The sequence below is a fragment of the Rutilus rutilus genome, assembly GCF_951802725.1.
Source record: "Rutilus rutilus genome assembly, chromosome: 7".
Lineage (NCBI taxonomy): Eukaryota > Metazoa > Chordata > Actinopteri > Cypriniformes > Leuciscidae > Rutilus > Rutilus rutilus.
In genome coordinates, this window is record NC_140221.1 from 2,420,937 (window position 1) to 2,445,711 (window position 24,775).

The following is a 24,775-nucleotide window of genomic DNA, read 5'->3' on the forward strand; positions in this document are numbered from 1 at the left end:
ATACACTCATTACAGTAGAAACAGTAATATTGTGCAATTATATATATATATTATCTATTTTAATGGCAAAGCTGAATTTTCAGCATCATTACTCCAGTCTTCAGTGTCACATGATCCTTCAGAAATCATTTGAATATGATGATTTTCTACTCAAGAGACATTTATGATTATTATCACTGTTGAAAACTGATTAATATTCCTTTGATCAAAGCTGAATTTTCAGCATCATTACTCCAGTCTTCAGTGTCACATGATCCTTCAGAAATCATATGCTGAAAAAAATCTTCTTTTGGACATTCTATTAATCAAATAATTGTGAGGGAAAGAAATGCATCACAATTTCCACAAAAATATGAAGCAACTGAATTCAACATTGATAATAATGTTTCTTGAGCAGCAAATGATCATATCAGAAGGATCATGTGACTCTGAAGACTGGAGTAATGATGCTGAAAATCCAGCTTTGATCACAGGAATAAATTACACTTTACTATATATTCACATAGAAAACAATAATAATATTGTACTATTTTTTCTGTATTTGTGATCAAATAAACGCAACGTTGGTGAGCAGTCTACATGTGCAATCTGTTCTTAGATTGACATTGTACTTAAAGATGATAAACTTTACATGAAATGAAATGTTGTGTTTATGTCCTGTGTTTGCCCTGTAGGGAGGAGGGCATCATGTCCACATATTTCGAGACGGTGGACGATCTGCTTGCGTCGTTCGGTCCAGTGAGGGATTGTTCCAAAGACAACGGAGGATGCCGGAAAAACTTCAAATGTGTTTCAGACAGAAGGATGGACTCTACAGGCTGCATGGTGAGTTGCCATGGTGACCACAGATCATCCACTGGAACATCAGTGTAATAATCGGTCAGGGGTGTGTGTCCCGTACAACGACGTAACTCGCTGCTTCACTATAGGGCTGTCACTTTTGTGATTTTTTTTATTTTATTTTTGACATGTAAGTGTTCATTGAATCGATTGTAAAATCGATTTTCCATGTCTAAAGACGTTTCCATTTTAAACGCCAAATACAGGCAAATCCACGGACGACTCTCAGTGATGAACCCAAACGCAGACAGTATGCAATTAACAAGGTTTATTAATGACTGGAAAAACGGGGAAAACAAAACCCACGAGGGGGCAAACAATACTGGTAGGGAAAATAAAGACTAACAACACTAGACTAAGACTAGACAGTTAACTAGACTATAAACTCACAGCAGATACAAAACTAAACAGCTCTTTGACAAAACTCTTAACAGAATACTCATAGGGATGATTACAAAATGAACCAGCACAAGATAGCAAACACAAGGGGATTCAATAGGGGAGAAAATGATAAGGACAACAGGTGATACTAATGAAACAATGATGACTAACGAGGAGAACAAGGGGGCGGGGTTAAGTGACAAGACAACACTTGCACACAAAACATGGGTCTGTCATGATCCTGCCTCAAGACTAGAGAAAATCAAGGACACGAGGGCAGAATCATGACACAACTAACAGGCATTAGGACGAACGTAAAGAGGACGCTTGAGACGCACAAGTCAGCAATATTCCTGATGATTTATTGGCGTGAGGTTTCGTGCACAATGACAAACAGGAGTGCAACATTCTCAAAAAACAATAAGCAGAGTGGACTGAGAAACATCACTGCCGGCTTCAACATGACTGTGTTTACGGTTAGAAATGTCAAAAGATTTGCCTACGTTGGCAATTTGTAGACCGTAGCCCGAATCTGTATCTGTATGCATGAGACTGTCTGCATACCGGCAGAATTCACATTTTTGTAGTAAAAAGAGAGACATTATGGAGACGTATAATTTATGCTGTTATGTGTGTGTGTGTCAGAGCCTGCAGTTGCTGTGTGGCGGGTGTATCGTGACGAGCCGGACGCGCTCCAAGAAGGCCGTTAAAATCTTGTGTTGATTGGTCCGATCGATTGTGCTGTCGATTTTCGAACGTAAAGTGGCAGCCCTACTTCACTACCACAGTACGATCTATCGTTGAAGAAATCAACTAGCAGGTCACGACTGTTTCACGAAGCAAAGCGGTCGTTCAACCATGTTTGTTCATAACGTCACAACGGCACGTGGTGGAGAAATAACTTTCTTTAATAAATCTGTTTGAGATCGAATTAACGCTAGATGTTTATACATCTGAGGACTATTTCTCATTTTTCTCAGTTATTTTGCTTTATTTCCAGATTCAATCATAGGCTCGTTCTTACACACTAGAGCTCGTTCACACATGCGCACTCTTCAAAAACGACGCTTTAAATCTCTTGACAAACTAAAAGACATAAATGACATTTGTATGTATTCTACATAAAATGTATAGATTGTACTGAATTGCTTGTTTGGCTCAAGATAAGGATTTATTGAGTCCACATGTCATGCAAACTAGAAACTCTGCTTGTAACCACAGGTCGAGATCTGTCGCTCCAAACTCTGCGATGCTGTTTGTGAATGTTCGTTAGACGATGGTTTCGGGAAACACCGACTCGTTGAACTGCTGATAACGACGGAACTTGCGAACATAGTTGGCTAACAATGCTTTTGGGAAACACACCCCTGTTATATTGGTGCGTTCAAGTCATCTCATATAGATCGTATTTACGAGTTGAACGCACATGAACACAATGTCGTAAATACCAGTGGGGAGCTCGGGATTTTCTTTAAGCCACGATCTTTACGAGTTGTGGGCGTGTCAGTGAGAAACATGGCGGAATACCACAATACGTCAAGCCAGTGATCTTGTCAGGCTTTTCTATTTACAGCGCAGTAAGCTAATACATCCTGCACAGGATATGATGGCATTATAATATAGCAATGCAACATGTAACAATAAAGTTGGCAGTGGCTTCATAAATTAATTTAAAACATAAAAAAACAAAGTACACCGGATACACATTTCTTTGTTCTTCATTTTCAAGAGTTTAAGAACCTTACTGTATTTTTGTGTAATTAATTAAAAGAAAGTACTCCGCCATCTTACTCGCGCCTGCCGTCGTAAACACGACTTCCCACCTCGTACGTACGAACTTCCCAGGAGGACTTGAACGCACCATATGACTGACTGCCGTCAAGAGTGTGTGTTGTTGCTGCTCTCGAGCTTTCATTCGAGGAGAACAGCGAATACGTCTCATTACAGGCGGATAAGTTTGTCTCGTGTTACATGTGCAGATTAAAAGGAAGGGAAATGAGAACAAGGAAATGCAGTTAATGGCTTTTTTGGGAGACGAGCTCTACTCATAAAGCAAGGAAATTGATGAGCTCACCGCTCTCTGAGCTGATGGATGAATCAATCATGTACAGCAGGATGGGCTTTAATCACTCACACTTTTATTAGGAATAAAAGTCTGACACTGATTTTGCAATCTGATCAGTCGCAGTGCTTTAAAAGAATAGTTCAGCCAAAAATGAAAATGCTCTTGTCTTTCACTCGTTCCAAACCCATTTCCTCCGTGCAACACAAAAGGTCACATTTTGAGGAATGTCCTAATCACTCTTTTCTTTTGTAATGAAACAAGTCTGTCAAGCGTCAATTTTGACATAAAAAATGGTTCTCGTGACTTCATTTTTGAAATATGCTTAATTGCATTGCATGTACACTAGTAGTGTGCTTTGAATTTTAAAAGTATTAATACTGTACTTGCAGATAATATACTATTATTGAAATAAAAAGCCACTTAAGTGTACTTAAAGAGAATGCACTTTCTTAACACACTGAAGTACACTTTTAGGTAATGTAGCCTACAGTAAGATTGGTCTCCATTGTTAGACAGTATAAAAGTGTGCACACTTTTGTGCATTTCCTTTTAACATGGCGTTTTAACATGAGTGCATGAATGCTGCAGGTATAAAAGGGTATAAAGCCTTGATTGTAACTCGACACCCTTGCCTAATTTAGTATATGTGGATCTATGAATATGCAAATGAGCCCCGCCTCCACTCACTCACTCAGCTCAGAGATCCACTGGTTGACGATCACACGTTGATCTGATTGGTTACAAGGTAGTTTGTGACGTCAGAAACACCAGCGATTTCAAAGCGTGTGTTTGAGACTGTCTTTGGTTCACTGCAGTTTTAAGGAGGAAATACTCAGCAATGGTGTCGACTTATGAATTTACACATGCTTTGTCTTAAAGCAGATTAAACACACCACATAGACACAGCATAAAGATATAAACAACATTAAAAGCTTAATTTTCACCACAAGGGGAATTTAAAGTATTGATGTCTTTTGCCTCATGCATATCACAAATGTGTTCAAATTTTATGACAACATTCAAATAATGTTTTTACAATTCCCTTGTACTGTAGTTTGGTCTAGCTTAAATGCATCTATAAAAATCTTCATACACATCCAGCACCTGTAAGTGTATAACTATGATCTTAAGCTTGACACTCGGGTACAGCGATACAACTTCCTTCTAACTGCTGGCTGGAGTGGATTCATTTCTGGATCTCTTGACCCGGGCCGAGGTCATGATGCCACTCTGGCTTGTGTTTTACTCTCTTCAGCTTCAGTGACATCGAGAACTTTCAGAGCTTTACCTTCCTCTGCCACTGCTCCACACTCTCGGTAATAGAGGTGAAGTGAACCCTTAAAAGGATTAAGCAGCGATTGCTGCAAATGCCCTAAAAGTGCAGTGCTGATTGTTTTAGGACAGGCGGTGTTTTTATAAGACAGACCGCATTCAATGCTTGGCAAGATTACAAATGATGTCACTTTCTTTACAAATGCTCTTGACTTGCAAAAACTCTGTAATGACGACCCAGACCGTCCCTTCACTCTTCTCAGATAGTTGCTGCTTAATACGAACGTTTGCTCTGAGAAAGAGATGTGACATTAATGAGCAGGTACTGATTTAAAAAAAAAAAAAAAATCTTTCTCTTACACATCAATCAAAGGCAGACTAAACATCACCTGGACAGTTGTTGGTTTTTTCCCACCAAGAAAATAGTGGGGACTTTGAGCCATAGACTCCTCTGCAAAAAAAATGTTAATAATAAAAATAAAATAAAAAACAAGTCAAAGCACATGCACCATAAAAATCAGTGGCATGCAAGCGTGATTAATAATAAATATTTTAGTAGTGAAATGGCACAGTCATTAAAAAGAAAAATTAAACATGCGCTTCATTGTTGCTGATGGCAAGTATAATTAAGTGTTTCTTAATTTCCAAACATATCCTGGGGAAAAAGAAGTATATTTTGCATTTGTTTAAAATAATACTTATTACTAAAAGAATACTGTAAAAAAATAAACTTGAGTGCAAACTGAATGTAATGTTTTCAGGCACTTAACTGAATGCTATTTACAATTAAATAAAAATGCATATTATACATTGAATAATAAACATTATAGTTTAATGCAATTAATTGAACTTAAGTGAGTAAACTTTTGAATTCATAATTACTTTGAAATATGGTTGAAGTAGAATGTAATGACAAGCATTTATGGTTAACTAACATATATACTTCTATTGAATTTTTATTTAAATTGATTTGTAATTATATATTTGTAATGATGCAATTTAGTACATTTATATTTTAACTTTACATCACTATGTTTGTCAACACATCAAGCGTACTTTAAAACCTGACACAGATTATTAAAACATAACGATTCAAAATGTACTTTAAAGTAAAATGTTTCATTTGACATTAATAAAAGTGTGAAAATGAAGCTTTTTGAATGAAATTTTTAAGTTGCAGTGTGAAAATGTTGGTTATATTAATATGTTAGCAAAATGCAATGATGCTGATGCAGTTCGCAGAGGCCCTGGTGATACTTCCAGCAAAGTTTCATGTTGTGTCGAGCCTTCTTAGTGTTTTAAAAATAGTGATTTCTGATGCTATCATAGTCGTGCCCCAAGCACTCCCATTCACAAGACAATTTGACCGAAAACGAAAATACGGTCAAACTTAAAAGTGCCGTTTCCATTCTAATTATTTTAAACAAAAGTTTGCCTCGGATAGATTAACAAAAAGATCCTACGTTGCATTTTGGTGAGAGTTACCCTTTAAAGGGAAAATACACCCCAAAATGTTTTACTTAACATCAACCCAAATCATTTTCTTTCTTCAATAGTGGTTTTCAAAAGTGCATTATTTGTATTTCTAGATCACTCCAAAAGCTCAAAGAACAAACCTGAAAGACAAAGAAAGATTAGTGGTCTTACACTGAACAAGCGAGTATAATCTCATCTTGAACCACAACGTCAGTTCTTGTGACTAAACAAGTCCTTGTGATGACATGTCAAAAGAAGTGTTTAAACACAAAACATATTAATATAGAACTGTTCCGTCCTCTGGAGAGAAGCAGGGCATGAATGATGATGATGATTCATGTTTGATAATCTTCTCCAGCAGTGGGCGTCCACAGACGAGAGCTGGCTCTATAACAACATGATGTTTGGGAGAGCTTTATTACACTTTCTGTGTAGCCACTGACAATTTTCAACAAGTGCATACTGCTCCGAGAACATAATTTGAACGGTGAAATCCATTATTTATTTTGGAAGGAAAGTTTTCAGCGAGGACCTCTCAGAAATGAAATATACATGAAGAACAACTAATAAGATTGTCCGAGTTTATTCCAGGCTGAGTTGTGAAGGCCGAGCTCTTGCCAGTGGGTGATCTTATTAAAATGTTCTACCAGGAAAAGGCCTCTTTCCAATAGCTAACAATTTCTCCGTCTGATTCATTTATTACTTTTTTTTTGTCCCTTGTTGCCTGAAAACAGATGAAAAATAGGCTTCTCAACCTCTTTCTGTGATTCTTTGAAACGAGTGCAAACGAGCGATTTGTTCATCCTGTGGATGAGAAAGACATTCGGTCTTCTCCATCATGTTCAGTTTTTCACCTCACTGAGCCAAAAGCCTTTTACGCACTTTCCTTTAACTCCGGCTAATGCATTCCTTTCAAAACGCTCTCCGTCCACACTAACATTTTCAAGCGTTTTCCAAAAGTTTCTCTTCCACGCTGAAACATGCGTAAAACCTCATAAAAGCTCACTAAGATGACACAGACTGAACAGACATCATACAGTTCTCATGCTATTATTCTGGCAGGATCATTTCGTTAGGAAAATATCTCCGCATTCACTGATGCGTCCACGTCGCTCTCACTCAACCTTATATGTTTGGTCGAAAACTTAAGTAATGATTCTGAAAATTCAGCTTTGATAACATAAATATTGCAAGAGAAAACTGTTATTTTAATTTGTAATAATATTTCACAGTATTACTGTTTTATGTTTGATCAAATAAACACAGCCTTGGTGAGCATACTAGACTTTTTATTTTTATTTTTATTTTTTTATTATTATTGGCAACGATTAATTGTGATTAATCACATCTAAAATAAAAGGCTGTATTTACATAATGTTTGTGTACTGTGTATAATTATTTTGTATGTATAAATACACACATATGCATGTATATATTTAAGAATTTTTTTTTTATTTATGTATACAATATTTATATTTATATATAATATAATATAAATTAAATATACATATACAGTATATAAATGCAAATAATTCTTAAACATATACATGCATTTGTGTGTATTTATATATACAAAATATATTATGTAAACTTTTATTTTGAATGTGATTAATCGTTTCCCAGCACTATTATTTAGCCATTTTCTCAAACTCATCCAGTCTGGAATCTGTAAATCTCCTGCCCAGTCTCATGCAATGTGGCAATGAGTTCATTTGAACAGTTTAAAGGTGCTCTAAGCGATGTCACGCGTATTTTAGGCCAAACATTTTTTTGTCACATCCAGCAAACATCTCCTCACTATCCGCTAGCTGCCTGTCCCCTGAACACACTGTAAAGAAACCACGGTCTCTGTAGACAGCCCAGGCCCCACAAACGGCAACAAAAACAAACTGGCCCAGCCTGGACCACGAAACATAACAAACAGTGTTCCAGCCAATCACCGACAAGAATGATTTGGGGGTGGGGGTTGGGGGGTTAGTGCGCGTGCACATGAAGGGGGGTGTGGGGGGTGGAGGAGAGAGAAACATGAAGAGGGAAGTTAGCGAGAGGAGAGATGTCCTAGACAACGACTAACGTTAAAATTGTATATTCTTGAGAATTTTGATATGGCCGACACACGACCAAAGAGACGACGTTCCGATGAACAAAGAATAGGGAAAAGGAGAAGGAACGCGAAGTCCCGAATTTACATCGGAAAAGCGTTCAAAAGGTGGCGAGAACTCCGCCGGCAGAAGGGCTTCCAATCCCACATTCAGGAGGCTCTGTTTCTGCCGGACAGGTGTTTAAATCCAGTCTGTTTTTTCTAAATGGTTCATGACTGTTTCAGGAAGCACGGAAGGGAGGGGGAGGGGACGGGATGAGGAGGAGGGAGGGACGAGCTAGCCTCCGTTTTGTTTGACAATACTTCGAGCGTCAACAAGAAGTGACGTCCCCCAACATCGCTTAGAGAACCTTTAACAGTTCGACAGCAGTGTGACGTCACACTAAACACTTCTCATGTTACTCTAGAACTGCTACTGCGGAAGTGTGGCTACTAGACAGGAAAATACTGTAAATATCACGCTAGATTTTAGCCTGAGGCATTTTTTCCCCCACTTTGTTAGACCCTTAGGGGTTTGTGTGTGCGTGTGTTGTGTTTTCTATGTTTAAAAAGTCCACGCTGGGTTGATTTTCATCAAATTCCTTTGTAAAGCATTAAGAAGGCACATTTATTCACACGCAGGGACCTTTTTCTTCCGTGTGTCGGTCCTGTTTAGTTTTTTAGAAGGCATGTATTCTTTCAAGTGTCTTTATCTCTCTCTGCTGCAAATGAAACAGCTTGCGTCTTCGTCATTTGAATTTCCTCCCTGGAGTTCAAGCCAGGTGTGTCCAAACCATTACACTGAGGCGACGGCTCCCTCCCGGGCCATTAGCATAGAGAGAGAGAAGATGCCTCCAGACCTGTGAAGAGGTGACCGAGAGACGGATGAATGATGAGCGGAACAGACGGAGTGGACATGGAAGAAACGTGAAACGAGATGAAGAGCAAGAAGAAAGGACGTATGCTGATTGAGAGCAGAACATAATGAGACGACAGAGAGCAACACACACGTGGAATCGGTATTGTGGAGGACTTTTTGTACGGAAATAAAAAAGAGCTCACCAACCTAGTGTAAAAATCATCATTGGCATGTTATTGGAGTTAGTTAAATGTATAAGGAACAGCAGCATAATGCATGGTTTAAATGATGGTTTGACCCTCAGACTGATGGAAACACACACACACACACACACACACACACACACACACACACACACACCACCTACAGAAGAAAACATGGTAACACACTTTCTATGAAGTCCATGCTTATAATGAATTATAGCCACATTTATACGTATAAGTATTGATATTCTATAAATATATTTATAAAGGCTCATTAAGACCTGCATTATAAAAACAGTTACATTTATAATATTTCTTATAATGCTTTTTAAGAAAAAAAATGCTCATAATCCATTACACACTGATTAGGCCTTTAATGACTAATGTTTGCATTCATGAATGGTAATTGATTTGTTAAATCTATATCTCATCAGCCATATGCATTATTGCTTATAGCAAAAATATTGTTGCAGTGTTTTGCTAGTACGTAACAAAAAAAAAAAAGAAAAAAGAAAGAAATTCAACTGGTTGTATTAATGATTTCTTTTTCTTTTTTTAAGGAATTATTGTTCATTAGTTACATTTACAAGTAAACAATTTCAAATGTATAATGAGCATATCTTCATGATTTCTAAACATTTGCATTAGGAAGATTGCATCCTATGTTTTCACTTTACTTAAAGCCATCAATGAGGCATTTATATAGGTTAGTAACTGTATAATCACTCACATTAAGTATTTATAAGAACACAACATACAACAATATATTCACTTTTTTGACAGAAATAATTCTGAATGACTACAAGGTCATTGCAACTATAATATAATAACATTATAGCAATGCAGGTTGCATCAATACATTCATTAATTCATACATTCAATACATACATCAATACATTCATGGAACCATATGACTGATTATATTAATACTTATAAGAGCTATTATTCATTATAAGCATGGTCTTCATAGAAATTGTTACCGAAAAGATCTGCCACGACTCGCACTTCTTGATTATTTTGATCTCAGTTTATTACCATCATTATAGAGTATCAATAGGCCACCAAGGCAAAAATATGAACATAACATGGCATAACTCAAGATTGAAAAGTGCAACAACTAACACAGTAAAACAGTAAGCCATAATGTGCATGAATTATTCATGCTGTGATGCATGCTGGGAACCAGGCCTGTCTTCAGCACCACAGACATCACAAAATAACAGATTTGTGCAGTGATTGTTCTTGTACAGCTAATTGAGCAGCTGCACATTGGATTATTTCAGTTCCACTCGGAGATTTGTGTCTCCCATCACATCAGGGTTTGTCTGGCTAGTTTTGACCAATAATCCCTTCTGCAATGACTATACAACTCCGTGAGCAAGAAATCTGCTTCTTCAGATCCATTCATAATGTTTTATTTTATTTTATTTTATTTTATTTTATTTTATTTTATTTTATTTTATTTTATTTTATTTTATTTTATTTTATTTTATTTTATTTTATTTTATTTTATTTTATTTTATTTTATTTTATTTTTATTTTTTTTATTTTTTTTATTTTTTTTGGGTGGATGGGGGGTTTGCCATTTGGACTACAGGGAAAAATGTATTCAATAATTATTAATAATATTATGAAAACTATCATTAGTTACACACAGAGACTCAAAGGTCTTCCCTTCAGAAGCCTAAAATCATAGGGCCCTAAACATTTTCTATTTGTTTAACTTTGAATAAATAGATGTTAAATTGTATAAATTTCATAATTTATTTAATTTAATTAGACATGCTTTTTGATTACTTCAATTATTTTTAACCATTAAAAATCCATTCTGGAATGGATCCCTTCCAATAAAAAAATAAATACAACAAATAAATAGAACGGATTTCACAGGGCCATAAAAGTGTTATTCAATAAAAGCACACACTCAATTGTTAGTGTCCTTAATGATATCCTGCAGTCATTCTCTGTATCATAAATTCCTCCTTTTTTGTCCTGTTTTGCTGTTTTGGCACCATCTGATAAGGTCAAGTTGAGATCTGAATGCCAGGAACAAAGAAATTGGCATGTCATGGGCACATTAAACCAATGAAAAGAGGTCTAAACTCACACAATCGGCAGAGCTGTGCACAATGTGAGATATTCCACAAAAGGTTGCCATTTCAATTTCCGCTCCTTTAATAGTTTAATGAATGCGAGAGCCACAGTATTATATGCGGCAGATATCATCTCTAATCTGAGGCGAGGAGCAATGGGGACAAAATAACAAAACGGCTTTTAGAGTCATTTTCCTCCCCATAATCTTTTGTGTCACTTCTGTCCACAAGTCTCTCTCGTCGGCAGGGTTTCGCTCGAACTGCCTTTAATGTTTGCAGAAACGTGTCGGTTTGAGTTTCAATTTTTGATTGGCGTGTAAAGACATGAAGGTGGTTAGATGACAATTTTTGACTCATTCTTTATGTCATTTAAGACGCTTCTTTTGGGAGCAATAGTGCAGAAGCATATTATAAACACAGATCTTTTAACCACTGAGACTGTCTGTAAGTGTGTCTGTGCCACTCTTGAAAAGCTCCAGTCTCCACTGAACCGCGGGTCAAACGTCACTCCAGAACAGCTTTATTAGGTCACGCGTGTAATTCCAGAGATTAATAATGAGGGACACGCATTCATTAAGATGAAGGCAGCCGCTTAAATTGCACAGTGTCTAATTAAAAACCTGGAGGTGATTAGATTGACTAATGAGAGTAAACACAGACTGAGCCACAGAGGTTTCTGTACTCCTTCATTTCTCTCATCTCTGCCTTCTGTTCTGATGGAGATCTCGGCCGCTCGTCTTTTATAGGCGACCATTGAGCGTTTTCCATCAGCGCTTTAGGAATGTGCTGTAAGACATTTTTTTTTTTTGTTCTCTTAATCTCTGTTATTAATGGCGCTCCACGAATAACTCATCGCTTAGACTGATATGGTTCATATAGTGACACTTTTGTTTTACAAGTGGTAAATTGGAACGAACGAACGAACGAACGAACGAGCGAGCGAACGAATGAACACACTAACTAACTAACTAACTAACTAACTAACTAACGGTATTTGTAATACCATGGTTATTATTAATCTATAAGGTATTTTATAACTTGCATTGCTTATTGCAGTCAATGAAAATAAGTTTACAAGATTTCAAATATGAAAAGAGATTGCAATGTATTATCAGATTTGAGACTGAACTGCTAATTTAATTTCTAAGCTTATTTTCTCCAAAGTCAGCTGCATATAAATAATAACACTGATCAGAATAATGGTGCGCTATTTGTTGTTTTATTTTGCTGTTGCTTTTTAAATTTTTTAAATGGTTTGCTGATTAATTGTCATTCTTGCTAATTTATTTGAAAAAATCCCATTATAAAGATAGCAACCACTTCGCTTTTCATCAGGGTGTTATGAGTGATGTGTATAATATGCAATTCAGCGTAGATAGAATGCAATGTCAAACATTAGTCATTGTCTCCATTCTTGCAGTATTTTACAGTGAAAGCAACATTAAATGTGGCAAATTACTTATAGTGTACTGTAAAACAAATGTGCTTTCAGGAAAGCCTCTAATTCAGCAGAAAAATACAGTACAGTAAAACAGCTGGTTGCATTACTGTATGTATTCGTTTTGAAAGCAGGGATGTTAAAATAACTAAAATGAGAGAATATTCTGGTGTTTTGGTGAAAGAAAACATGTATAACCTGAATGAAGGCAACTTTTGAGCTGTGTCATGTTATGAAATGTCATGATTTTGGTGTTTCGGACTCCTCGATTGAAAAATGTAGCACCCATGTGCTTCTGGGAGAATGGTAGAGGTGCCTGCGTATGACCCAAGCATCCATAAACAACACTATGATGAATATTAAATTGCAGACGCAGGACTGATGTAGTCCTATGATCCTATCCAATATGAAGAGTGAGTCTCTCATTTCTTATCATATGCTGTGTTATATGATCCAGTGCACTCGTCGACCCAGTTCCTGTGTGCTGTAAAAATAACTAATACATGATAACACTACACAAATCTCCACATCCCCACTCTAAAAAATAAATAAATAAATGTTGTATAAATGCAATGCTGCTCTTTTATTTCTCACTTGATGTTGTTGTTGCTTTCTTTGAATTCATGCAATCTAAAGCCTTTGGTCTTAGTTCACAGTCTGCGCTGGCTCTCTGGGACCGGCCCTGTGTGCAGAATGAAAGATCTGCCCTGAGAGTGTCTTTGCCATCTTATTTTATAAATATGAATTGATTTATACGATTTGATGATCGTACACAGCACGCCTGGATTCATTTTCAGTGCAGACGAGCAAATAAACTGGTCAAGAACTGCATGAAAGAACGTCTGCGAGGCTTCGGTTATGAGATGATACTCTGTTGTCCTACATTTGAAAGCTTTAAGATGTTTGTGCTTGTGTAAATCAGTTCGAGTGTCACAGTTATGTTCAGTTTGTTTTAGTATGCATGGACTTTTAGTTTGTGTTTAGTAGTTTTCTGTCTTCCTTTGTTCATTTTCCAGCTCCTCCTTTGTTTCCATGTTCATCGTCATTATGGTTCAGCTGTGTTTAATTAATTAGCCTTGTTTCAATGTGTATTTAAAGTCCCCCTGTGGTGAAAATCCAGCTTTTAATGTTGTTTATGTGTCTATGTGGTGTTTTTAATATGCTTAAAGACAAAGCATGTGTAAATTGCTGAGTGTTTTCTCCTTAAAACTGCAGTGAACCAAAGACACGCTTTGAAATCGCTGGTGTTTCTGACGTCACAAACTACCTTGAAACCTATTTAATAAAATTAAAAAAACATAATATAAAAAAAATACTAATATAGTTGTTAAAAATAATAATCACTCATATTACTGTTAGTATTAAAGTAAGCTACTTTAATGTATTGGATTTATGCTTAATAATATTGATAATGATATTTTTTGTAATAATCATTTTTTTCTTTTTTTTTCTTTTTTTTTGTGTGATTTGGGAGTGTAATTTTATTCATGAGATTCATGTCTGCACTACAGATCATTCCTTTCACGGCTTTTCATCCACTCATGTTGGTCTGTAACACTTCAAGAAAATAAATTGTGATGGAAATCCTGCCAGACTACAATTGCCTTTTCAGTGGATCATATTTGTACTCGCTACATTTGTAAGTATATTCATATAAAACATGAGTCATTAATGTCCAAAGCAGCACGCCTGTATAATGTCATCGTCAACAGATGGACTCCATCATATGTTATCTTCGAGCACATTCCCATCTCCCGCAGGACAGATACGAGATATGTAATGAACGTGAAGTGTGTTGAGCGCCTTTGGCCGATGTTGACTGTCATCTTATTCAAATATCTCTTTCATTGACAATCTATCTGTGCATCAGTACCAAAAACACCCTCTCAACAATGATTCTTCCCTATGGGATCTCTCAAGCAAAGATTAAACATCAAGATTTACATAAAACAGAAACTGATCATAAAAAAATAGTGCAACCTTACCTGTGACAGCCTTAGAGGACACACTCACAGTTATCTACGACTTACCGTGCTTTAAGGCCATGATATACTTGATGAACATAATCGGACCTTCTTTTTACCCCTAAGCAAAAAAAAAAAAAAAATCCCAAACATCCAACTTTGCCGTGCAAGTCACCCACACGATTTGTGGACCATGCACTCAAATACCAAACCTGGATTTACAATTTTCAACCAGACGAATGAATGAACCAGTACATTAAAGTAAAGTAAAAACAGTAAAGGTGGGACACGAGCCACATCAAAGAGACTAGAAATGATATGCTTAAAACGGAGGAGTTTTTCCTTTGAGTTTTCCGCGCACAGACGACACCATTGTCATGCGGATCCGCGAAAACGACTAAAAACGCTGTATTCTGCTGTCAGGCCAGTAGATGGCGATGAGACACTATAGACTGAACACGTAATATGCATGTGCATAACATCATCGTCTTCAGAGATTCGTGTTTTTGTTGTTTACACGGAGACCGTTTTAAAAATGTTGCTTTTTCAGGCACCCAAAACGCTGTTGTCGTGTAAATGAACGGCCAAAACGCATCAAAAGTTTTTAGTTGAAAACGGTGTCGTGTAAACAGCCAGTTTGGCATGTAAGGATACTCTAGCAACCACCCTGACAAACTGTCACATTTGGACTATAAAGGCCTCGCTATACTTCAAGCAAAGTTCTTTATCGTTCTTTTGTTCAGGGATAAAGCGATGTTATTGAACATCTGACTCCGCCCACACTGCCGAGAGCGACGGTTGGATGAATATGCAAATATTTGCTGCGTGCTTTCCTCTCAATAACAAAATAAACACACAACAAAACTGAGAAAACAGCAAGCATTTTTTTTAATAAAGCATAAGAAAAGCATCTGTTCATCATAACAACGTGGATATGTTTGCACAGGCTCTGCAATTCGGCACTCTAGTAGTCACGTCATATTTGTTTATTTATATAGCACTTAAAATCAAGCAGCTTTACCGCATTAAACATGAAAAACAGTGTCCATGTCTCATTTCATCAGAAGTACAACTTCATTTTCTTCTATTAATAGCTACAGTATGTGCTCATGTGTGCTCAACGCACATCTACCTATTACATAATCGCCACGGACAAGAGGAAAGTTCGCTCTGGCAAGCTGTTTTGAACTCCCAAAACAAACTCCAAACGAAGTTCGTTTTGGCCTGATTTTGTTCGAAATTACATCACATCAGTTCGTTCTTCTATTTCGCTTGAAGTATATCGGGGCCTTATGTCCACTGTCCCTTCCCTGTCTAACTTCCCTCCGTCTCGTTCACTCAGATGCACGTCATTGCTCACGTTGCACGAGTGCCCTCTACTGGTGGAACCCTTACAATGGGTTTAAATGGAACGCTCTAAGCCCTTGATCACATGTGTGTCAATTAAGTGAGAGCGCTGCAACTTGCTGTTTTGACGTCACAATCATGTTGCATTGTGGTCTATGGATCTGCCTAAAGTGTACATACGAGTAGACTCTCACTCCCTCTGTTAAAATCGAGGGGTCGAGGGTCTGTCCAAATAAACTTCTCTCATCCACTTGACAAAGTTGAACGCGTTTTTAAAATGGTGGCGGGGATTCCCAGAGGGGAAGTGCTTAGGGAAGACCGCAAGTGTATGGCTGTCTGAAATTGCATCTGAAGTTGAGTAGGTATTTTGAATCATTTGCGTCACTTCACCTACATTCATAAATCCTCTCCCGTGGCCTTATGGGATAGTAAAGTGTCCATCGAATGCTCACTTCAGAGGTAGTAGGTACTTTTTGCCTAGTCTTTTATGAGTAATGTGAATTCAGACATACTTCTTTGGTCACACAACGCTTTTCACCTACTGGGGGAGTATGTGATTTTGGATGCAGCCTAAGCATAAAAATGGATTTAAACGCATATGCGTTTAAATAATAATAACATATAAACTAAGGATATCCTTAGTTTATATGTTATTATTATTTCCTGTGTTTAGTTACATTGGTCAACAATGCTAATTTATTTCAATAGTAATTATTATCATCACCTGTGTCTTGTTGAGTTCCTTGAGTTCCTCGGTTACCTTTGTATTTAATGCCATTTCCTCACTTTCTGATTGAGTGTTATTATTACACTTGTTTGTAAAGCTGTTGCATTTGCCTTCTTCTCTGCATCCGTTCTTGTTAATTTTGTTAATAACAGTAAAGCTGCACATCAGATCCTCATCTCCTCTTCCTTTCCTGCCCCGCCGTGACACAAGCATCCTCTAATTTTGCACATGCACATTTTCTTATAAATAATATAACGATCTAATTTGTCTCTGTCTTGCCTCTGAACATGTGGGCTGGTCAGTTTGGCATGTATGTGTAATGGGTGTCTTACTGAGGCTGTGGTTCTTTTCCTGAATTCTATGGCGCTGCCTTGGCAACCCTCATTAACACCCTTTCCTTCCTGAGAAACTGCTTTGTTCGTCATATAATATCACCCCACTGGGAATACACACTGTCTCAGGAGTTTTTATTGTTACCTGGTAACAGAAGGTCCAGACTGGCACGCTGATGTTGATCTCTGTGTCCATCTCTCTCATCTCAAATCATTTGTAGTGCCCAGAAGGATTGAGGCCCATGAAGGATGGTTCGGGTTGCTATGACTACTCGCTGGGAACAGACTGTACGGACGGGTTCAATGGAGGCTGTGAGCAGTTGTGTCTTCAGCAACTGGTTGCTCTTCCCGATGACCCGACATCCAGCAATGTGCTCATGTTCTGCGGGTGAGTGCATGCATTTTCATCCAAGCACAGAAATAGCTATATAACAAGCACAAATACAATTCAATTCGCATTTATTTGTATAGCGCTTTTCACAATACAGAGAGTCAAAGAGTCCACATTACAATTTAGAGTGATCTGTTATCAGAGGTAACTATCTAGGTTATGTATTTCAGAAATGTACAAATCAGAGTTAGCTAATTTATTTATTCTTTTAAACATTGTAATAATTTAAAACTGTCCGGCCTTCCAGATATTGGATTAATTAATACTTTTAATCACCAATGATGCATTAAATTGATCAAAAGTGACAGTAAAGACATTATCATATATTTAGTTTACTACAGTTTTATTGGCTGAATGACCTTTCAACGCTGTCACTGTGTGTGTGTGTGTGTGTGTGTGTGTGTGTGTGTGTGTGTGTGTGTGTCACTCAGGTGTGTGCAGGAATACAAGCTCGCGGCTGACGGTCGCTCCTGTCTTCTTCTGGCCGATCACTGTGAAGGACCCAAGTGTGTGAGACAAGACTCACGCTTCAACGACACACTCTTCAGTGAGATGCTCCGGGGGTACAATAATAAAAGCCAGCAGGTGATCCTGGGACAAGTCTTTCAGATGACCTTCAGGTGAGTTTTTGTCTTTGTGGTGTAAGCTTTTACAGTAACACATTAGTTTAGGGTCCAGTTCTCACTGCATCAAGTTTCAGTTACCATAAAAGCAGAAATCATGGTAAAACAACTCAGCAGCCATCATGTATTCCCTTGAAGCATTGTGAATGACAAATCAATCTCCCTTCTGCAAATGCTGATGCTCTACAAGAACATATATGTAAAATATGCAACAAGAATTCAATTCAATTTACTTATACATTCACTATCAGTTATTGTACATATAAATGTTTGGGATCGTCCAAAAAAAACCCATAATTTACCACTTTGTTTACAATACATTAATCTCCGACGCGCAACAACATCTGCTCTCGCGTCAACGCAGCACACATGCGTCATGGAGCTCTAGTGAATGCGCATTGGAGATGAATATTTTGTATAATAAAGTGGTAAATAGTTTTTTTGCGCAAACAAATCACTCACGTCGCTTCATAAAATTGAGGTTAAACCATTGGAGTCGCATGGATTACTTCAGTGATGTCTTTACTACCTTTCTAGTCCTTGAAAGTGGTAGTTGCGCAGCTGTCAATGGAGGGACAGAAATCGCTCATATTTCATCAAAAAGATCTTCTGATGATGAATGAAAGTCTTATGGGTTTGAGTGTGAGTAATTAATGACATAATTTTCGTTTTAGGGTGAAATAACCCTTTAAACTACATTTAAATGTCTTGTAGTCATCTAGCTTTCTAGTTCATCACCACAAAGGTGATTACTACATTTCCTTAAGGCAGTGAATTTACCTTTAATTCTCTCTATATTAACATTGTTAGAGCATGCACACTTTCAAATGAAGTTTTATATTGTACCCTATACTGATTTGATCAGTCGCAATGCTTCATGGGATGCTTTGTCCATTCCCTCATAAGAGCTGGTTGGTTTGGTGCTCTTTACTGAAGAGTTTCTTTTTTAATCCCTGTGGAGAAAATGAATGAAAATACAGCGGAAAATACTTGCACTCTGTAGCGGTATTCTGTGATAATTTCAAGACACATCAGTTATGTTTTGTAGGACTTTTTGGGGTCTAAAGTGATTTTGTTAAGCAAACGCATTTCTCAAAGAGCCTCACGTTTAATTTATAGCCTACACAACTGCTTTCACGACCATTTCCAGCTGTCACTCTCACTTACATTAGATGTGTGATGCGGCCCAGCAGTTCTGCTGATGAACATAAAACACTCCATCTTTATTAACTTTATTATGTTGTGTGTCAGCGCGAATCCCAGCACTACACCACCACTGTCAAACAGACAAACACTGTCTGAAAATAAAGACAGATGCTTCGTGTGGAAAGACGCCTCGACTGTTTTACACAACTGATCTCACCCACTGGCCTTATGCTAACAATTATAATATTGTACTATTATGTAAAGGCTCTTATAATTGTCACAGTGTGGTTGCAGATCTAGTTGATCTAGTTGCACTCAAATTAACACTCATTAGAGAGATCAAGATGCACAAACAGAACAACCACTTAAAACAGACATAAGAATTAACCTGAACAGAGTTTATAGAGATTAAATGAGTGAGTTAACAAGGGTCAGGTGACACCATACCCTGCTAGTGTAACAAACAACTAGGAAACTAGGGGGCCGTTTACACCACACCATTTTCAGCTACGATTGTAATGAGTTTTGGCTGTTCATTTACACGACAACTAGCCTGGGTGCCAGCCCGAACCCCGCCCACAACATTTTTTGGTCGGGAAGTTCGGTCTGGACTCGATCCGTTGAGGAGTAATTATGCTCGGCTCCCAGAAGGCCGGGCCAATCAAATTGCCAGGGCGGGCTTTAATCGATGATGGACAGATGATCTGCGGTTACGTAATCACCCACGTCACCAAAGAGCGCTTGATTTGAATTAGTTTACAACAAAGATGACTGCAGCTGGAGAATTGAGATTTCACACTTGCAAATAAGTCAGATAGAATAAATGCGTATATTAGATTTCACGAGTTCACACAAATAAGTCAGATGCGTATATGACGTGCTGTCCGAGGAGAGGGCTGTGGGCTCGGTAGCCATACTCCCCCCGGTATTCCTGGTTGTGAGAGAACAAGACAAGACAAGAGTGAGGATTCGGGGTGGTGGAGGGATGCTGAAAAACTGTCAAGGAGTGTTAGGTAAGTTGACAGAGTGAATATGCTTCCTCATGCTGATATAGGGTAACGTTAGACATGGTATTGTTTGATGACAAGTTGATATTGGATTGATTATTTGTACGTGTTCCTCCCGAACTTTGTTTATGAAACACCATGTGTAGATTCCACCAAGATATCCACAGCGCATTCATTTTAAAAGAGGAACAGAGAGCCGCAACATTTTGTTGGTTGAAAATATGAATGAAGAACATGCGTCATTTACTCCGTTGCTCTGATTGGTTGTAGGTCTATCCAATTGAGTGCAGAGTTTTTTTTTTTCCTGGTTCAGTTGAGACATGCCCCATAATCAAAGCCCAATGGAGCAGTCTCAGACTCACATTCTGACTAGAATATGAGTATGATGAAGTCAGTCTACACGACAACGGCATTTTGGGGGAATGAAAACGCAAACTTTTGAAAACAATACTGTTATCGTCGTTTAAGTTTTTAATACATTGTTATCGTGTAAACATACCGAAAGTCACACACTATGTCAACTAAGGAAGACAGGAAATAAACACAGGACCTTCGAACAAACAAAACCAAACCAAAACAGACCATAAACCCGACAATAATGACATCACACTGTAGAATGCCATGTTTTTATATTGTAGTTTATTCATAGTTATGGACGCTTGTTTTCACTACTTTTTATCTCACAGTCATGACTTTGTTTTCTCACGCAATTGTGTTTACATCTTGCAATTCTGACCTTTTTTTTCTCAGAATTGTGAGATATAAACTTGCAATTGTGAGTTGAAAATTTGCAATTGCAAGTAAAAAGTCTATATTTTATCCTTTTTTGACAAACTGATTGTTTTCGGCTGGTCCCTGATGTGTAAAAGCACTTGCTACTGCCAAAACACACACACAACACACTGCTGTGAAGCAAGCAAGACTAGCTACTGCTGCTGTACAAGCATACATGAATTACCCGTAGCAGATCTATACAGGTGGAGCTGGGGAAGGGGGAGGGTTCCTGAAAGCACTGCACTGCTACAGCAAATGCTGACGAAGTATTTGAAGGTTGAGCAACGAGCTCATTAGCTACTGATACAGCAGGAACCAATCAGCTGTGCCCTATAGACCTTATGTAGCCCCGCCCCTTTTCCCCTTTTTGACTTCCGGTCTGTATTTTCACTGCAATCTTGCGTATTTATGAATGAACGGCTCTTTTTAAAATCTTCCCGGTCGACTGACATTTGTTAAGTCATCTGCTTTACACATTACAATCCTCATGATAACTTTCGTTAACTTTACATTAAGTAAATCCACTTCAAAAGCGAATTGCTCCTGGACAGCAATGCCATCGAAATATACAGAGCGACCGCACAAACGGAAGTTCAAAGACAATATTCTAAAGATGGCTGTGCGCTTGTTTCTCTGGCGCATAAGGTCTATAGAGATGATGTGATTGCAAGCAGAGTTGAGGACCGATCAGCCTACGCCATCCAGAGTTTCATGACAGAACTTTATATTAACGACATGACCATGTTCAGGAAACAATCGTGACTTGCTAGTTAGCAGCGAAGCACCGTACTACGGTGTTTAAGCAGCGAGTTATGTCGTTATCAGGAAACACACCCCTGATGGTGTAGTCTAGTTGTTTCATGTATCAACAATTAGCTTTATTAGTAGCCTGTTTAAACCTATTTGAAAGATTAAAAAAAAGGAATAATTGGGGTTTGTGTCATTTTGATATAGCTAGATGAGTTTATTAGTTTAGTAAATTTCCCTTGTGACGTTACTGAACCCAGAAGCCTTCTGGATGCAAACATTTTCTATGTCTGTGCTTTTATGCTCTGAGTGGTTTGGTAAAGCTCAAAGAAAGGGGGAAATAGTGCACTTATTTTCAGCAAGAACACAATCTTCTCCACAGGCGGAAGGACAGCCGTGGATTACATTTTTTTCAGGAAGGCTCTGCCACGATTTGCCGTGGTCTTCCTGTATTTTCTGTAGTGTTTTGAAGGCAACAAAAGGATGTTTGAGCTGAGCGTGGTTTATTTGAACATGCTCTTATTAATCTCATGCCCCTGTTTAAAAGGATGAACTAAATGAGGGCACAGCATAGCTCACCTTGCCACATGCATCATAGCACAGTTATTAACAGTAACAACACATCTGCGAGACAGCGTTGTGCTTGTGTTGTGCGTGTCATATTAAGCTTGATCACTGGGTTTCGTATGACAGTATTCTCAGTAAATCTTTGGATTTGGATTTATTTTGAAAAATGCTGTGCATATATACAGTACAGGTCACAAGTTTGGTTTTGTTTAATATTTTTGAAAGAAGTCTCTAATGCTTATCAAGGCTGCGTTTATTTGATCAAAAATACAGAAAAAAAAAACAGTAATACTGTGAAATATTATTACAAATTAAAATAATAGTTTTCTATTTGAATATACTTTAAAAAATAATTTATTCCTGTGATGCAAAGCTGAATTTTCAGCATCATTACTCCAGTCACATGATCCTTTAGAAATCATTCTAATATTCTGATTTATTATGAGTGTTGGAAACAGTTCTGCTGCTTAATATATTTGATGAATAAAAGGTTAAAAAGAACTGCATTTATTCAAAATAAAAACAAATATTTTCTAATAATATAAATCTTCTTTACTATCACTTTTGATCAATTTAACACATCCTTGCTGAATAAAAGTATTGATTTATTTCAAAAAAAGTTGTTAAAAGTTTTTTTTTACTTTTTATTCATCAAAGTATCCTAAAAAAGTATCACAGGTTATGAAAAAATATTAAGCAGCAGAACTGTTTCCAACTTTGATAATGAATCCTCATATTAGAATGATTTCTAAAGGATCATGTGATAGACTGGAGTAATGATCCTGAAAATTCAGCTTTGCATCACAGAAATAAATGATCATTTAAAGTATAATACATTGAAAACCAATTATTTTAAATTGTAATAATATATCACAATATTATTATTTTTTTCTGTATTTTTGATCAAATAAATGCAGGCTTGATGAGCAGAAGAAACTTCTTTCAAAAACATTAAAACTAGTAATGTTTCCAAACTTTTGACCTGTACTGTATATTAGATTTGTTTTCTTTCTTTAGATTTAGAATTAGAAGTTAATACTGTCAATAAAGGATTTAGTACATAATTGCCACCTTTAAATCAGTAATTACAATTTGCTTAAACATAGAATCACAATTTGGGGACCTTGGCATCAAAAAGTTTGAAATCCCCTGAATTAAAACCATCATGCACATGTTGTTTTTCACACCAACTTTTGGTCAAAAAATAAATAAAAATAAAATAAATTCATACTGTATTGCAATACTGAAGAGCATTTACACTGTTGAGTATTAGCTTTGTGTGAGGAAAAGACCACATTGAAGCCATTATTTGTTGATAATGTTCCCCTCTGATATACAGTAGCAATGCCAAGGTCATGGGATTGATTCCCAGGTAAAAGTTGCCCATGTTTTGATACCTCAAGTTCCCCATTAAGTTATAAAAACATTATTATTGATTAACATTTTTCTCTATTTGTGATTGTAGTGTACTCATCACATGTTTGACCCTCATCACACTGTTTTTCTCGAGGGGTTCGCGTCCTCCACATCACTTCAGATGCTTTGATATGTAGATGCGTCTCTTTACCATCCGCAAATCCAGCGTCAGGAGACGTGACTCAGATCTGATGCGGCCTGAGGGGCTACAGATGCTTTCAATCACATTTTACTCGTGATGATAATGCTCATTAAACATTATGCCTCATATTAGTGATATTTATGTAGCTTCGGCTGTATGCATCCATGGAAACAGTTTGTGGAAATTAGTCATTAGCAGCAGAGTGCCAGTAATGATATAACAAACAACATTCAGGCAAATTTTATTTGTGCAGAATGGAATATCATTACTAACGATGTTTGCTTTTGGCAAATTAGGGAAAGGGATGTTTCCTTGGTAACATTTTCAATACCTTTCATTAATAATAATTTACAAATAATTTGTAATGTTTTGAACTATAAGCCGTTTTATAAAATTCAAATATGAATACATTTGAAAATATATTAAAGTTTCATGATATTTCTGAATATTTTATCTAGATATATTGCCTAGAAATTGTAATATAATGAGCTCAGTGAATGCTATTATGAAGTTGTATCACGCCATATTAAAGAGCTGTGTGTGATATTTACTGCATTATAAGTCACATCATGAACCTGTAGAGTTGCAATGCGGTTATATTAATATAAAAAAAATTATATTTGAGCCCTCGAGGGGAAGATAATCAGTGAATAAAGTCTGTTCCTCATGCAGAACTATTGTAAGACTTGGATTATAGCTCATCCCTTATGAAAAAGAAGTGCACTGAAATGTACTGAATGTGCATTTGTCATTTACTTTCAATCTTAAAAGGATATACAAAAGAGAGATACATTTTAAATAATTATGTTTTTTAATCTTTTGTTGTACTTTAAAGAAATACACTTGACATGTTGCCTAACGTACTAAAGCACATGTAAGGTACTT

The 24,775-nt window shown here is 37.1% G+C and overlaps 1 protein-coding gene across 1 annotated transcript in view; it reads left to right on the forward strand.

Annotated features, from left to right (window-relative positions):
* astn2 (astrotactin 2) overlaps positions 1–24,775 on the forward strand; it is a 435,007-nt gene that overhangs the window by 283,328 nt on the left and 126,904 nt on the right. Inside the window, exons 11-13 of the mRNA XM_084413644.1 lie at positions 675–825; positions 17,299–17,465; positions 17,900–18,088. Of these exons, the coding sequence (XP_084269770.1) occupies positions 675–825; positions 17,299–17,465; positions 17,900–18,088 (507 nt within the window). The remainder of the gene's footprint in view (positions 1–674; positions 826–17,298; positions 17,466–17,899; positions 18,089–24,775) is intronic.